Here is a 16,019-nt window from a genome sequence, read left to right as displayed (position 1 = left end):
TTTTTTTGTAACCTTGGCCAGATCTGTGCCTTGCCACAATTCTGTCTCTGAGCTCTTCAGGCAGTTCCTTTGACCTCATGATTCTCATTTGCTCTGACATGCACTGTGAGCTGTAAGGTCTTATATAGACAGGTGTGTGGCTTTCCTAATCAAGTCCAATCAGTATAATCAAACACAGCTGGACTCAAATGAAGGTGTAGAACCATCTCAAGGATGATCAGAAGAAATAGACAGCACCTGAGTTAAATATGAGTGTCACGGCAAAGTGTCTGAATACTTATGACCATGTGATATTTCAGTTTTTCTTTTTTAATAAATTTGCAAAAATTTCTACATTTCTGTTTTTTTCTGTCAAGATGGGGTGCTGAGTGTACATTACTGAGAAATAAAATGAACTTTTTTGATTTTTGGAAAATGGCTGCAATGAAACAAAGAGTGAAAAATTTAAAGGGGTCTGAATACTTTCCGTACCCACTGTATTTCTCAGGTGGTGGAATGATGAACTTGAACCTCTGTTTTTGGGGCAACAAAAAAGCTTTGAGTTTTACTCATGTTTAGCCATCCAGTAATCTATGTCTGTAGCCTATGCATTTTATCAGATCAAATGGTCTAAGGTCATTGGGAGAAAGAGAGATATAGAGTTGTGTGTCATGAATGTGACTAATATTACTAAGTGGGATCATGTGTAGATAAAATGTAGTGGGGCCATGGATTGACCCTTGTGGGACTCCAGAGGAAAAAAAAAAATATATATATATATATATATATATATAATAAATTCCTGTATTTAAGGTAGGAGGAGAACCAGTTTAAAAAGGAGCATGACAATCCAATGGATTCATGGAGCCAGGTATCAAAGGCAGCTGTGAGGTCCAGTAATACAAGAACTGAGAGTTTCTTAGCATCTGTGTTTAATTTAAGGTCACTGACCACATTAGAGCTGTTTCAGTGCTATGATGTGATCTTATACCTGACTGGTACATAATATTGTTATCACTTAGAAACTGTCTGTATAAAACTTTTCAAGGATTTGGAGGAAGGTTTGACACTGGCCTATGGTTAGTTATTACAGATGCATCAAGGTTGTTATGCAGTAGATGGCCGCAAACTTGAGAGAGGCGTATAAAGAGCTGGATAGTAAAGATAAATTTGCGACGTTAACCAGGTCATCCAAAAAACAATAAAAACAGATGAACAGTTCAATGGGGATGCCGTCTAGAGAGCAGGTGGAGGATTTGAGCCTGTGTACTACTTCAACAAGGTCATGAGAATTTATGGGCTTGAAGTTGCACATTGTTTAAAAGGTGACGATATTGTTCTTCAAATGTTGTGAAGTTACAGTACTATTTATAATCTGAGAGATGCTGTCCTGAAAGAAAACTGCAAGCTCATTACAATGTTTGAGCAAGCAAATTGTTAGGTAAGTGATCTTGTGGGATTAATCCGTTCATCAACATTGGGGAACAGGAAAGTGGTCATATTTTAATTATTAGCAAATAACTAAACATTTTTATTTTATTATGTATAAGAGTAGATGGGATTTTTATACACTTCGAGATCAACCTGCAAGATCAAGGTTTTTTTCCACCTGCGCTTAGCTCTCTGACAGATTTTCTTCTGCACCCTCACATTCTCAGAAATCCTCCAGGGTGATTTACAACCTACATATCAATTTAGTTTTCACTAGTGGAACTTTCTTCAAAATTATAGAGAAAAAGCATTTACCACGTCCATCAAAGGAAGACAAAGGGGGGTAAAGTAATACCCCAGGACAAACATGTTAACAGTGTCATCATTAATGTGACACTTCTGAACCAATATGCAGCAAAGGTTAAAAAAGATACGATAATGATCGGAGAACATCGCGACATCAAGCGCAATTATTATGGCACATCAGAACCTTTGGAAAGAACTAAATCTGAACGATGACTGAAGAACATGTTTAAAATAAAAAGAATCAACCAACTCTAAAAACTGTTAATTTACATATTTGGTGCGTCTGTCAAGATGTATGTTAAAAGTCGATAGATGTTTACATTTTAAAAAGTCATTATAGAAGACTACATCCCGTCCACCTTTCCTTGTGGACCTGCAGGGGTAAGTTCCTTACACCCAGTTCAAGCCAAGTTTATATTAGGACACAATCCAATTTGTGAGAGGTAATCATCAGTTATAAAGAAAGTTATGTGTATAAGATACATTTGGCAGGTCTCCGGTTTAATTATATGTGTGGTGTTGTAACTAGTTCTATGATTCATTACTAATCTAATGGGAAGTGTTAATGAGCGTCAGGAGATGATGCTTTTGCCGGATCGAACAAGCCAGTCCAATGTTCATGGATAATAGACTCGATCCCACAATGTTTGGATGAAGAAGGTCATGCCTGAAAAGTTTACTCCTGTTCAGGAAGGTCACAAAGTTGTCTACAGAGGGGGTGTTTATAGTTCTAGTAACCTTTAAACCAGATGTTATTTTGTCTCACGTGGCTAAATTTGACCTCACCAAAACGCGGGGGAGGAAGAGGTCCTGAAATGAAAACTTGCTTGCCAGTATCAATTAGTGTGTCCACAATATTGATGAAATCCCTATTCAGTGTTTCTGATTCCTGGTGTTTTAAATACATTATCCCTGCATGTAAGACCGGAGCTTCCTGGCTCCCTCAGTCCAGAAGAGTCCTTCGGCAAGATGCTAAACATCAAATTACTCCCGAAGTCAGTGTGTCAATGTGTGTGTATGGATGAGCTTAGTATCATCATGAGCGCTTTGGATATGAAGCATTGTAACAATCCTGATGGCAGCCTGTGCGCTTTGATCCCTTAACCCTTGCACCGGGAGTGGTGTGTCCATAGGTTACTGCAACGTCTAACCATGGATGTTCACGCCCTGAACATAGTCGGTCTCCTGGAGCTACTGCTCCGATGAAGGTGATTACTGGGTACACCTGGGGAAGCCCCTCTTGACATCCATGTGCTCCAATGTTGTTTGTGGGGCCTCCTCACCCCTGCTGCACTGTGACTGGGCAGGGAAATTAGCTGGGGACCAAATGCATACTGGGCTTGGCAGAGAAGGTCCAGATTCATCCAGTATGCTTTTTTTTTGGCAGCTGAAGATAATGAGGTGGAGGTAGATGAGACGGGCACAGGCCACCCTTGCTGACCGCAGTCCATGGCTCGCTCTGGGATGGCATCGAACATAGACTTTGGGGAGACCTTGGCTTGGCATCCAGATGAAGCCAGGGATTGTTTGTCTGCGTCTGAACCAAGCCATAGCAGGGGACAGTGGCACCAGGTCTCCACTACCGGCAGCCAGTGCTGGACCAAATGCCACCAGTGAGGTGATGTGACTCTCTCAGTCTTGGATCTGGTGTAGAATGGTGATGCTCTCCTGGAGATCAGAGATCTACTGACTGTGTTGTGCAAGTAGGAGTCGAGGTAAGTGGAGCCTTGCTTAAAAAGGAAAACTGGCTAGCTTAGCAATCAGTTATCAAAGCTGCAAACTGAGAAGTCAATAAATAGTTAAGATCGATCTAAAGTGTCTTCCTCTCATCAGCACGGGACAACACTAAGAGCTTCCATTTTAGAAAATAAAACTCCTATAGAAAAGATGAACTTTGACTATAGGTTTATAGACAGACATAGGAATACTCTGTAAAATGTGGCAGGATTCTGTGACTAAATATCCCTTTTTAAGACCCACTGAGTTTCAAAGTTGGTCTGCAGTTTAGATGTGGCTGAATATTGCTTTGAAATTTATAGCGTCATCTGAACATTTAATTGTAAGAGAGCATTCATTTTCTTTTGGCTCCCTCCACAGGGAGGTCAGCATTCAGATTCAGCTATAAAGATCTCTATCTAGTCCTCTCCAAGAGACATTTTTCCTGTCTGAAACTGATGAGGGTGGTTTATCTGCAGTGGCTGTGTATGTGGTGGCCTCATATCTCAGCTCACCTTGAACTGTCATTTTTCCAAACACAAACCCCCACTCCTACACACCTCTCCACAACCAATAAGATACCAAATGACCTTAATTAAGGTATAATTTGGCATTTTACCTCTTCTGTATTTTCCATCAGTCTTTCTGAAAAACCCCTGGAGTTCCCCTTTGCCCATAAACATTAAATATTCATATCTCCATCATTTTAATTTTCAAGCCAATCAAATCGATTGCACCAGATAAAACTAACAGCAATTATCTATGCAGTGATAGGGAGATTTATTTAGTGTGATGAGTGACAGTTGGTGAAACATGAGCATAAATGTCTGCCACTCTCCATCTTTTTTTTTTTTTGACGACAGTGCGTCTTTCAAGGCTCGCCGCGGCTTGAAATCGCTGGCACAGCTTATGAAGAGTTTTGAAAGTGAGATATCCATTTTTAACAAAGTGACAAAGTGGCTGGCAACATAAGAATTATAAACTCTAGTGCCATCCAGTAAATTGTTGTGGTTAAAATGGCTAAAATAACTAACGTTAGAAGCTCTATTTTTATTGAGAGTTATTGATAATGAGCCTCATGTTTGATTCCACTATTGTTTGGGCTGCTTGGACATAGACTGTGCTATATCCATCTGAATAGCAACTGTGATATAAAACATAAAATCTTTTTTTTTTTCAATTGACCCACCAAAATAATGGCATCAATCAATTGTTCAGTCTAATGATGAATGATATTGGTTATCAGCATCAGACGTATTTCAGTATCTGTATTGACAGTGAAAAGTCTCATCCACTTCCATACGGCTTTAAATCAAAGCTATACATAACATATCGTGGTGCATTAAATAGAATGATGATAAATCTATTACATACATTTTAGATACACTTAAAGCAGCAATAATTGTTTGGCCACTTGGGGCAGCACAACAACTTGTAAACCATATTTATGATATCAGTATTGTTGCTTATGCTGCTGGAAACAACACTGAGACTGGCGAGCCACAAATGTACAAATAACTGAATCTTCAGGTAAATACATGCATCTGTCTTAATTATACCCTGGACATAAGACAATAATCAAAAGCCATTCTATTCTACAACCTACACTGAGAAAGGCTCACTGTATTACTTTATTTAATAATAAAGGAAAACCAATTAAAACTTCAATGGAATTATTTTCAGAATTTACTGCCCGCCTTACTGCCAGTTAAAAGGATTGTTTGGGGAGCAGCTGTGACTGAGTAAGGTAGGAGTTGCTTCTGGACTTTCCAACACCTAGTCTGTTGCAACATAGTTGCATAATGAAAGTCCTTAGTCCACAGTCCTTCTATCTCCAAAAATAACAGAAGGTAAAGCTGGTTCATTCATCAGCAAGCTATCTAATTATTTTTGGCAATCTGTGTTATATACTGATATTAAAATATTCTGAAACCAAGTTCTTCCTTTTATCAACATCAGTTTTCCCTCTGAATGTTTACTTTCTTGCACCTGCCTTTCCTTTCAAATTTTTGACAGCAGCCCCACTACCACCTTTGTAGACAGTATTTTTGTCCACCTTATGGAGTGGATTAAACCATGTGCACCTTTCAGAGGGGGAGGTCCACTGACAGGATCTAATATGTTTTTGAATCCAAGAAATAGTTTGACTGACTATGTATTCACAGCTAATGGTAATAGCTTATGCCAGTCAGTCAGAACTGAAGGAGCCTCTTGGATGAGAGGCGAAACGTCTTCATGTATCTTCAACCAAGTCCAGCTGACCTTGATTTTTAAACTTCCTTGGATTTACTTATATAGTAATGTAAGATTTAAAAACTGATATAAACAAACTTTTAATTCCAGGATTTTTTAGGGTCCTGGGTAGTTAGTTCCGCTATTCCCCTTACCAAAAATTGTGACCATAAAATCCAAAACAATTAGCTGAAAGGTGCTAAAATGCTCCATAGAGTCAGGTGACAATTCACTACAAAATCTTTCACATTACACATAATAATTTGATCCACTGTTGATATGAAAATATTGATGAGTGCAGCTAAAGCAGCCTTCAATGTGTAATTCTGTTAATTTTTTTTTATGTAAAATTTTGGCCATATTTTACACAGTGCGCCTTTAAACAAAGCTGACCTGATAACAGTTTTAAAATCACAAGATATCTTTTTGAATATTTGTGTCAATGTGCCTGGCCAAAACGAGAATATAGTAGTCCAAATGTGTATAGTAACAAGAATCATATATTATTTCTGCCTGTGTTTAAGAACATGTGGCTGAATGCCCTTACATCACCACTCTTAAGACTTTGCAAGAGCTGTGAAAAAAAAACAAAAACAAAAAACACTATGATTTCGGATGGTTGCATCACGAATGAATTACACCATATTTATAGACCAAAAGGCACTAAAGCACCTGTCTGTGTGGTATTCTACTGCACAATTACCTTGTAGCAAGTAGTGGTAGGCTAAAGGGATGAAACCCTCTCACAGGGCGTGGATGAAAAATACAGTATGGCTCATTTCACATCTAATATTATATATATATTTTATTAGATGTATAAAAACCTCTTGTGTTAGTTTCACTAATGCACATCACTTTTTTTTATCCCCTCTCTTCTTTCAGTGATCAGCAGCGGTTGGTCGGCAAAAGCCGCAACAAGGCTGCATATACTGCAAAATCCCTGCATCAGTTTCGCACCAACACATAATGAAAAAACGTTTAGGCTGCTGACTAACGTCGGGCATAAGTCAGTTTGCTATGGAGTTTTAGTTCATTTTCTGTATGTTCGCGTTTCTTCTGTTTGTTTGTTTTTTAACCGAATAGCTTATGGTTAATTTTTTTTATTTATTTCCACTTGATCTCTGCTCTTTATAACGATAAATACCCCGAGATCAAATGTGCGCTCACTTAAGCAGAGGAACGGCAGGTGCCCATAGACTGGTGGCGCATTACTGTGCTGCCGTGGGTGTTTTCACGCGTCACCAGTGGGCGCTTCTTCCTGTGCACAAAGGGAGCAGAGCCCGTGGATGCGCACAATGTGAGTCTCCGTTCAGAGGAACCGCTGTCCTCCCTGCTTCTTTGGCAGTGTCCTGTGGAGTGTAATACGAGGAGGTCGAGGATCATCCCGATACAGCGCGTACCGTCCTCAGGCAGCAAACTCACTGCTTGTGGAATTAACTGAGGCTGAGGCTGCTCTTAGTCCCGTCCTCTAAGATCGAAAGACGCACTTAGACGGAGCAGAATTAAGTGCAGAGCGCAAACACTGCTGGAGCAGAGAACAACCTCTTCTTTGGCTCCTGAGGTGGACAAGAGTTGCTGTGAGACATGTTGTCAGCTCACTAGAGCCAGAAACAAGACAGCTAACGAATAGTGGAATTACAACCAAAGCAGTTTAATGAAGAGGGAAACGTTTGCATCCTAGAACAAGTAAGTAGCCTATCCTGTCAAATATCACCACTGCACGTTTGCACGTAATTCCTGCCTTTTCATTTTAATATCTAAGGAACTGCATGCTGCTAAGTTTGCTGCCTTTTATCAACTTCTCCTCCTAACATTTAACTAAAATAACCTTTTAAAAGCCATTATCCTGTGATGTGGTAAAGATGTCTTTATCTGATATTCTAAAATCAGAGAAAGGGACACTGAGACAGTGTGTGCATGCTAATAGTGGTCACACATGCATGATGCTGATGATTGCGTTTGGAGACTAGCCTCAAATGGTTTGGATGGTCCTAGTGGGATTTCTGCTGTTGGGGCTCATTTCCCTCATCTAGGACAAAGTCCATATGGTGCTGCTCTGCTCAGTCACACAGAGAAACAGCATCAGGACTGTCTGCCTGGAGAAAAGCTCTCTCTCTCTCTCTCTCTCTATCTCTCTAACTTGTTTAAGACAATTATTTCAGTCCATGCAGAGGACAGAGTCAGAGCTCATGTGGATTTTCCAAATTGTGATTTTATGTTGCATAATTGTGTCTGTATGTCATCTAACATCATATTTTTATAGCATTTTTTCTGAAACAAACTCACAGGATTATGATAGTTGCAGCCTACAAGGGTGTATTATTAGAGGAATGAATGTAACAGCTCAGCGTCACTCTCATTTTTGTTGAAAACCAAATATTTGGTCACCAGCGGTCTGCTCATAGTCTTTTTCCCTCCCAGACTGCGAAAGGACAGACCCAACAGTGAGAGAAAAATGCTCAGCCTGCTCCATCTTCAAAGTATCCTACTATTCAGCAGGGATTGTAGTCACTCTCCCGTCTATTCATATTTATTTATAGATCTTTTGCACATATTTTGAGCAATAGCCAAATGAAAGGTGAAACATGTCTTTGAAGCCATGCAGTGATTATATTATAACGAAGCGATATCCAGCATGGCAGTGCAGGGTTGAGATGTAGCACCATTTGCTTCAAAAACCCCTTTTGATTGAACCAGGGTGGCAATTACATTGTACAGGCAGTTGCTTCTCTGGAAAGGCTGTGAAACAGATTGAATTGCATGAGGAAAAAAAGAAGTAAAAAGGCTGCATGAGTGTCTGCTGCTCCTCATCCTTGACCTCCTGTCATGTGTTTGTGACTGTATCTAGGATGAGGGTCTGGGGATATGCCTGGCTGATGATGGGGTTGAGAAATGGATCGCTGCTCCCCTCTCTTTTAAGTGCACTTACTCTCCTGCCCCTGCGTTAGGCAGCAGCTGAGGGATGCAGCCGTGTTTAATGTTGGAAGGAGTCACTGGGGGCGTCCTGCTGTCTTCCAGGGATTCAGTGATTTTTCGCATGAAATTACCCAGCTGTATAACGTCTGCAGAGCCTCCTGCCCAGATGTTTAGTTCTACTGTGGTAAACAGATATTTAATATGTTAAAAATGTTGTCAGATAGGGTTATAGGTGAATGGGAAATTACAGATTTTATGTATTTGTTTGAAAACCCTCATATTGGCCATGAAATGCCTGTCGCTTGAGTGACATTTCACAAGCAGCAGGCATACTTATTCACATGGAGTGCTCTCTTTTATTCATTTCTATATGTTGTCCTTCAGCACTCAAACGGGACCTCAGTCGCAATCCTAATCATGCTGTCTTAGTTATGCATGCACAGTGTGACATGTCAGTCACACGTGTGAAGTGGCCACTTACGTAGAGCCTGCAAGGCTGTGTTTGAAATGAAATGGAAGAAGCATCTCAGGAGAGAATAGACGTTCAACCAATTCTTTCATGAATGTTAATGTAAAAGCCGTTGAAATTGAGTTGGGAGGCAATTACATGAAATGTCTTTTTATTTTATACCTTAATGCATAATTTGCCATGGGATGTAGCACTCACTCACCTTAGATAATTTAGATGTTTGGGGCAATCAATACAGAACAATCACTCCTATTTTGCATCTTCTTTTCATTTCACAAGCATCTTGCTGTAGCCTAAGCCAGAAAACACACACATTAAGCTCTGCCTTTATTTGTTAATCACTCCGCTTTATTTTTTTTAATCCCCCCTGGCTCATGTGAAATAGACATGTGGAGGTCTTCAGTCAGAGTGAAATCAGGAGGCATCAGAGCAAAGTTGATCGTGAATTCTTTATTCATTTGCAAAAGCACAGAGCAGCTGTGTATTCAGATGGAGTCCGTCCCTGGTGGCGGATCCTTGTCTCCCAGGTTCTCTTGATGAGTGATTTAATGGAGATGGCAGCAGATAGTCACAAAGAATGTAACTTGGTGGAAATGAACGCATCATATATTGTGGCGAATTCATGCCCAATGTGCCACTGGTGTTCAATTTTGACATTTTGAGTGAGAGGATTTTGCACGATCTGATGTATTTGGATCTCTCCGCTCTTTGTGTACCATATGCGATCTGAATACAGACCTTGAGCATGCACACCCCTATGATAGAAACTCTCTCCTTTCCTCCCTCCCATATTAGATTATTTTGCAATTATGCTGCCCTCGGGGGGGGAAATGGATGCCTTTAACCACCTTTGCTATCAATTATGTGCCAAACAACAGCCCCACTAACCAAGAAGTCATCTCATTTACTCTGGAATGCGTTTAGCCAATGACTTCTATTAGGTCGAGGTGAAAGTGTGATGCCTCATTACATTTGGCAGAGCAATCCTATGCTCATCATTTCGGCTGAGAAAGCCAAAGAAAGAAAACGCTGTCTCACCTTCATCACCACATTTTTTTTGTTTGTTTTGTTTTCCATGTCTCCAGAGTTTATTTTGTTCTTTTTCTTTTGGATTTGCCAAGGCTTCAGCTTATATGCAGCTCTTCAAGGTTTGACACAGGTGCCGCTTTTTGAAGGTCAAAAGTGATACAATTCTTTCTTCAATTTCCGCAGCTCTGAACTGGCTTTTGGAGCATCAAGAGATATTCAAGCTCTCTACTGAGAGCCACTGAAAAGTGGTCCCCTGAAAAAGAAATTCTTCAAGGAAGGGTGACACACCTTTCTCACACCATGGCTGGAAATACTGCCCATAATGAACAATTAATTTAGAAACAAAGCAAAGAAGAAAATACAAAAAACAAACAAACATGAAAATCACTGCAGCTTTTATAGACTGCAGAATGAATCCATCATATCAGCAGAGACTCCATGAACTGTGTAACACCCAACTTGCAAAGAAAGTCTTTTCGAGGAGATTTTCTGCTCAGGATCTTGAAGCTATTTGGAATGAAGGGTTGGGATGACGTAGTCGGATCCTCCGGAAAGCGGATGGCAGTTAATACTGCACTCAATCTGAAATCTTTTTTTTTTTTTTGCTCCAGTAGAATCTTAAACCGTGTAATCCAATGTGATGGGCTTTTAGAGTGGCAAAACGCCCCCTAAATTTTGAAAGACACCAGGAAATCCACTCTGAATCTCGCTGTGCCTGCAATTACACCAGATGACGAACAATTACTGGCACCAGGACAGCCGAGCTAAGCCAACACTGGCCATTAAGTTATGATCAGGCAAGTGGGATGATTAACCCCCCTGCAGATTCTACTGCGTTTCTGCTCAGTACCGCGTAGTGCTTCATACTGCTCCATACGATTATGTAGCCATGCTTTTCACATCAAACCACAGCCACAATCCTACAGTTACAAGTTGGTGAAACAAGTGAGTGGTTAGTATTTAGGTCTGTTTAAAGAATTCCAAAGATAGCCCTGGGTTAATCCGCATAACAGGGTTGTGTTGTAAGGGTGAGGGGTTGGGCGGAATTCTTAATCCTGAGAGGCGTATCAGTTTCCACTTACTGTGATGTAGGTCAGAGCTTGAGCAAAGCCCCTCCTGTGCCACTGATACTACAATTACAGTGTTAGGGCTGTCAGTTCCACCTCCACATCAGAAAACTTTAAAAGCCATTTAGATCATTGATCACTGGTTAGATGGGATTTCTGATGCAGTAATTTGTGAATGATCCGCCTTTAAGTATAGGTCCTTGTGACACTAATAGGTGATGGGGATGGGCGATACGTATAATGATAATGATACAAAGATTGCAATGTCTGTTTTTGGCCAGTCCAGAGAATTAAGTGCAAATCAAAGCACGCCATCATATTGATTCAGAAGTCTACTACAAAGCAGTCCTACTCATTTCTTTGCAACATTGCCAGCAATGGCTTAATACATCCAGAGATATAAAAGAGGTACACCTGTTTCCACAATGTTGCTGAACTCACAAGACACATATTTTCTAATCGAATGATTGATGATCAATCGCCAGGATACTTAGACCCCCGCATGGGTCATGCTCCAAATCCACTGGATCCTACATTTCCCATAATCCAACCATAAGCATGTTTTCTTCTCCACACCTGCATCTTGTACCATGAGCTTTTTGTTTTAAGAAGTGTCAGGGAAGTTACTTGGAATGTGCAATCAATTTGCTTCTTACTCAGTGAAAAAGTAACTACATCAATTTACTAATTACTCAACAACAAAAGTAATTAATGACTTTCCTTTCCTTTACTCAGCTCCTTCTTGCTCTTCCTTCTGTATTTAGTGCACACAGAGAAAAAAATATAACTAACAAATTATTTGAGTGAATTAATTTGAACACAACCAAAGTAGCCTAATATTAGCTATACGTTGCGTATAATTTATGTTAAATTTATTTGAGCTGTCTCTGCTGCCTTACTTTGGTGACAAGCTAACGTTGATTTGAGGCAGTTGCACTTTACAGAATCAACAAACAGACACAATTTATTCCATCTGTAGTGTTGAATTGAAAACGCTGTGTAACTTCTCAGATGTTTCAGTGTCATGTTTATTGGTTCAGCAAGGCTCACTAGTTTTCTCCATTTTGTCTTAATGAAGAGGACAACAGTAGCCTAGTTTACTGAAAGAGCAGCAGGGCCTGAAATGGGGTCAGAGTGAAAGTTCCTTTTATGAATTCAGTAGAAAAGGACAAGACGCTGTCTTTTTTTAAATTCGTACTGAATTCCCAGTGACAGCCCTAATATTTACTGACTATTACTGACCAACTGCTAGCTTAGCCCCGGTCACTGCACACAGCACTTTAAGTTCCGTTCTCACAGTGAAGCAGTTCGAGGGTTCACACAACCTTCAGCTCTGAACAAAACCAGGTCATTCCTGAATTTAGGCTTTCTAAGGGCTTAAAACAAAATGGAAATTTTGGACTTATGTACCTCAAGGCATATTCCTGCTCTTTTGGGTACAGAGGCTACTGAAATGTATTTACTGAATTTTAACCAAAGTAATCACAGTGCTGTAATGCAATTACAGTAGGAAAGTGTTACCGCGCAACATTGTATTCTCCTGATGACAATAACGCTAATGATATAGTCAGAGTCGTTGTCTCTGACTGGACAAAGCTCCTCCAGAGCCCCAGAGGACAGACTGAGTTGTTGGAGTGCCCCTTTAAAGGGATAAATACCTTGGTATAGGCAGACAGCTTTCTATGCTCTTACAGAATCTATATTGTCAGTCAACGCTTACAGTGGATAATGAAGTGTACCATTTTTGTTGTTTTAGTATGTGGCCTTGTATTTTCATTTGATCTAAGGGAATGATGCATGTATATGAAAATGAAAACAGTCAGTTTGCTTACATTCAGTCGGCCACCAAACCCTTTGTTAAAGAATGAAGTGGCGTTTTGTGGAGTGCTGGTACACAGTCTGCCTGCTCCTATTAATAGTCAAATTGGGAGAGAGAAGTATCTTTTGAGGTCAATCATTTCCCTCCTCACTTCTCTTTAAAGCTGCAGAATTGAGCTTGTTAGGCGGATGAGAAACACACACGGCAGAAGAAAACATTCCCATTTAGCAGCTGTTTCTTCTTCTGTGCCACCTGAAAATCACACTGCCGGGCTGTATCCTGCACCCCGCCCCCATCGCTTCTCACTTCCTCAAGATTTCACTTTCCCTTCACTTACAGTAACTCCCAAATAATACGACCCGATTATGTTAGCAGTGCTATAATCATGTTTTTTTGCTGATGAATGCTTGTCGAAGTTGGATCAAAATGTCATATTTTAATAATATCCATAATTACTTTCCCTTCAGATAAAAATTCCTGTATTCAAGGGAGAGCATTCCATTCACAAGCAATTGGAAGAGTCTTATTAGCCCTCGGCAACTAAAGATGATGTTACCATGGAAACAAATTGTTCTGCTATCAATCACTGGATGCCTTGCAGGTAAGATATTATATTTGAGTCTCACTGTACTTGCTGTTATGGTTTATGTCACAACATCTCTCCTAATAAAGTTGTGTTTTCTATTGCACATTCATTACAGAAGAATGCTCTTGTTCTTTTCTGTGTTATTCCACAGTCTCACAGACTACATGCATGTCGGTAAGGTTAGAGGTTATTAATGGCATTTCATTCTTTCTAAGCAGTGTTTATATAAAATATATAGTTTCATCCATTAGTGAGGGAGAGACAGAATCAGAATGTCTGTAAATAACCTCAGAAAATCTCTTCTTCTCGACCAGGTTACACTGATTAAGTTGCAGTTATTACATGTACAGCGTTACAGCATGATGTCCTTCACTGTTCCCTAGAGCGGTGTCCTGCTGCACATTCACAGTACACTGTCAGGCACAACTGGGAATCCAGTCCCATCCCTGTGTATGGCCTGTCCAGATCATTATCAGGATCCATGTGACGACTCCAGCCCCGCATTTTAGCACAATCTACTTGCCACCGTGCCTGATTCCACCCTTGTATGGCCACCTGGGATTTTAGCAGGAGAAGCACAGACACTCTACCAGAATGTCAACCCTTGTTAAAATGACATTGTAAATCCCAATGAATGTTATTCAAATTGGCTCATGGGTAATTCACACCCAGCACTCAAGGGAGCGAGATCCAAGCAGTCGCACCTTCCTAGCGGACAAGTGTTGTTTTTTTTTTCTGTGCATTGGTTGCTGCCTATAGGAGCTTGTTCTTATTCCGTGTTGTGATTATACACTTTGAAACCCTCGAGAATCACTCCTTCTGATAACAATCATTATGACATCTGAAGTGACATGTTGTCTGGCTCTATTGCCTGGGACTTTCAAAATGCACTGACGCCTTAGATGTTATTCTGCCTGCCGTTTCATTCAAATTCACACAAGGGAGAGGCTGTTCAACCAAACTGTGAAGTGAATGAGTTTGATGGGATTTCACTGTTGTTTGGTTAGAAGCTAATTCCATCGCCTCCGTTTTTCTGAACAACCACCAGGAGGTGATGTGATTCGATGTCGTATCTTGTTTCTGAATCTATCACACCAGTATCACAAATATATGTTGATTCACTGACACCATATTACCAGTTAAAACCACATGTAGAACTGCTGGCCACATGCTGCAATCTGTTAGCAGTAGGATATTAATTAGGCCTACTCTGTCCGTCTGTTGACTGCTTTCATTTAGTACCAGATTGTGTTCCACATCCTCTCCTTTTAAGCTGCTGGCAGATGAGTGCATCCTTATGGCCTCAATTAACCGGTGCATGCAAAGTATGACATAGAAGTTCTGAAAATAGATCACTGTGCTTTATTTATCAATCCTGTCACTTCCAGGCAATCAATTATTACTGGGGAATATGTGAGAACAGGCTTTCTACATCAGTAGTCAACTATTGTGAACTAGTGCTCAACTTTAAGTCCCCAAATATTGTCATCTATCATTATGATATTGTTACTTGTAGGTAATTAACACACAATTAACATCTAAGTTCGGTTGTATTGCCCAGTCTGTGTGAGCTCTCTGCAACTGCATTAAACTCTCTCAAAGCCCTTAGCCAGCTAAATATTTACACAGTAATCAAAGCATTATATTACATAGTTGAACCAGGGAGATTAATTACATCTTGGACAGTAGCAACAGTGTGATGATTTATCATGATGATAAATAACAAAGTGAGGCCTTGCACTATAGATATATATACCCCACATGCAAAAATGGAGTAGATACACACCATGTTTTTTCTTCGCTATTCCAAGTCTCAGGTCCATCTAAAAAAGGAAGTAGTTCAATGAAAAAGATATCAAATCTGTCAGCATTAGCAGTTAATGCCTAACAAGGGTACCTGGATTTACTCTTTTTGATGCAAGATAAGCAAAAGGTGTACACAACACATCTTGGGTATTGTTCTGGTGTATTTCTTGCTTTTCTTTGTAAAAAGCAACACTGTTCAGAGAATAAGACACAATTTATACAGTGTATATATACACCGGGTGTCAGAAACTTTCTGTATTTCAGTAAGATTAACTCTTTTTTCCTCACAGTGTCTGTGTTTTTGCTATTCTTCCAGTATTTTCTCTTAGGGTCAAAGAGACAATTTTTCTAGCTTGTACTACTATAGACTTTCTCCCCTTTCCCCAGCCTGTACAGAGGATGTCATATTTCAAGGGCCAAGATGGAGGACGGAGCCAAGTGACCTCATTTTACCGATCAACTCCCCAGACCAGCAGGCTACTATCACGTGCGAGGCAGAAGGAAGCCCTCCTCCGCAGTACAGGTAAATTACCACATCAAAGTTCCATTCCCCACCAGCGCTCGGCTCAACTGTCTACCCGCTTTGGCTCCACATCCACATCTCATGGTGATAATCCATTGCGCTTAATTGCTTGTGAATCTTTATTGCTGCTTCCACAGAAA

General features: G+C 40.2%; 1 protein-coding gene across 2 annotated transcripts in view; it reads left to right on the top strand.

Moving 5' to 3' along the window:
• Positions 1-13,510: 13,510 nt before the first annotated feature.
• cntn3b (contactin 3b) overlaps positions 13,511-16,019 on the top strand; it is a 39,380-nt gene continuing 36,871 nt past the window's right edge. Inside the window, exons 1-2 of one of the 2 annotated variants that reach the window (XM_046076479.1) lie at positions 13,511-13,565; positions 15,744-15,879. In XM_046076479.1, the coding sequence (XP_045932435.1) occupies positions 13,511-13,565; positions 15,744-15,879 (191 nt within the window). Of the gene's footprint in view, positions 13,584-15,743; positions 15,880-16,019 lie in introns of both variants that reach the window. The other variant, XM_046076478.1, reaches the window with a different exon arrangement.

This window comes from Micropterus dolomieu, linkage group LG18 (genome assembly GCF_021292245.1).
Source record: "Micropterus dolomieu isolate WLL.071019.BEF.003 ecotype Adirondacks linkage group LG18, ASM2129224v1, whole genome shotgun sequence".
Taxonomy (NCBI): Eukaryota; Metazoa; Chordata; class Actinopteri; order Centrarchiformes; family Centrarchidae; genus Micropterus; species Micropterus dolomieu.
Note: the sequence above shows the minus strand (reverse complement) of the source record. Positions and strands in the feature narration are given on the sequence as shown.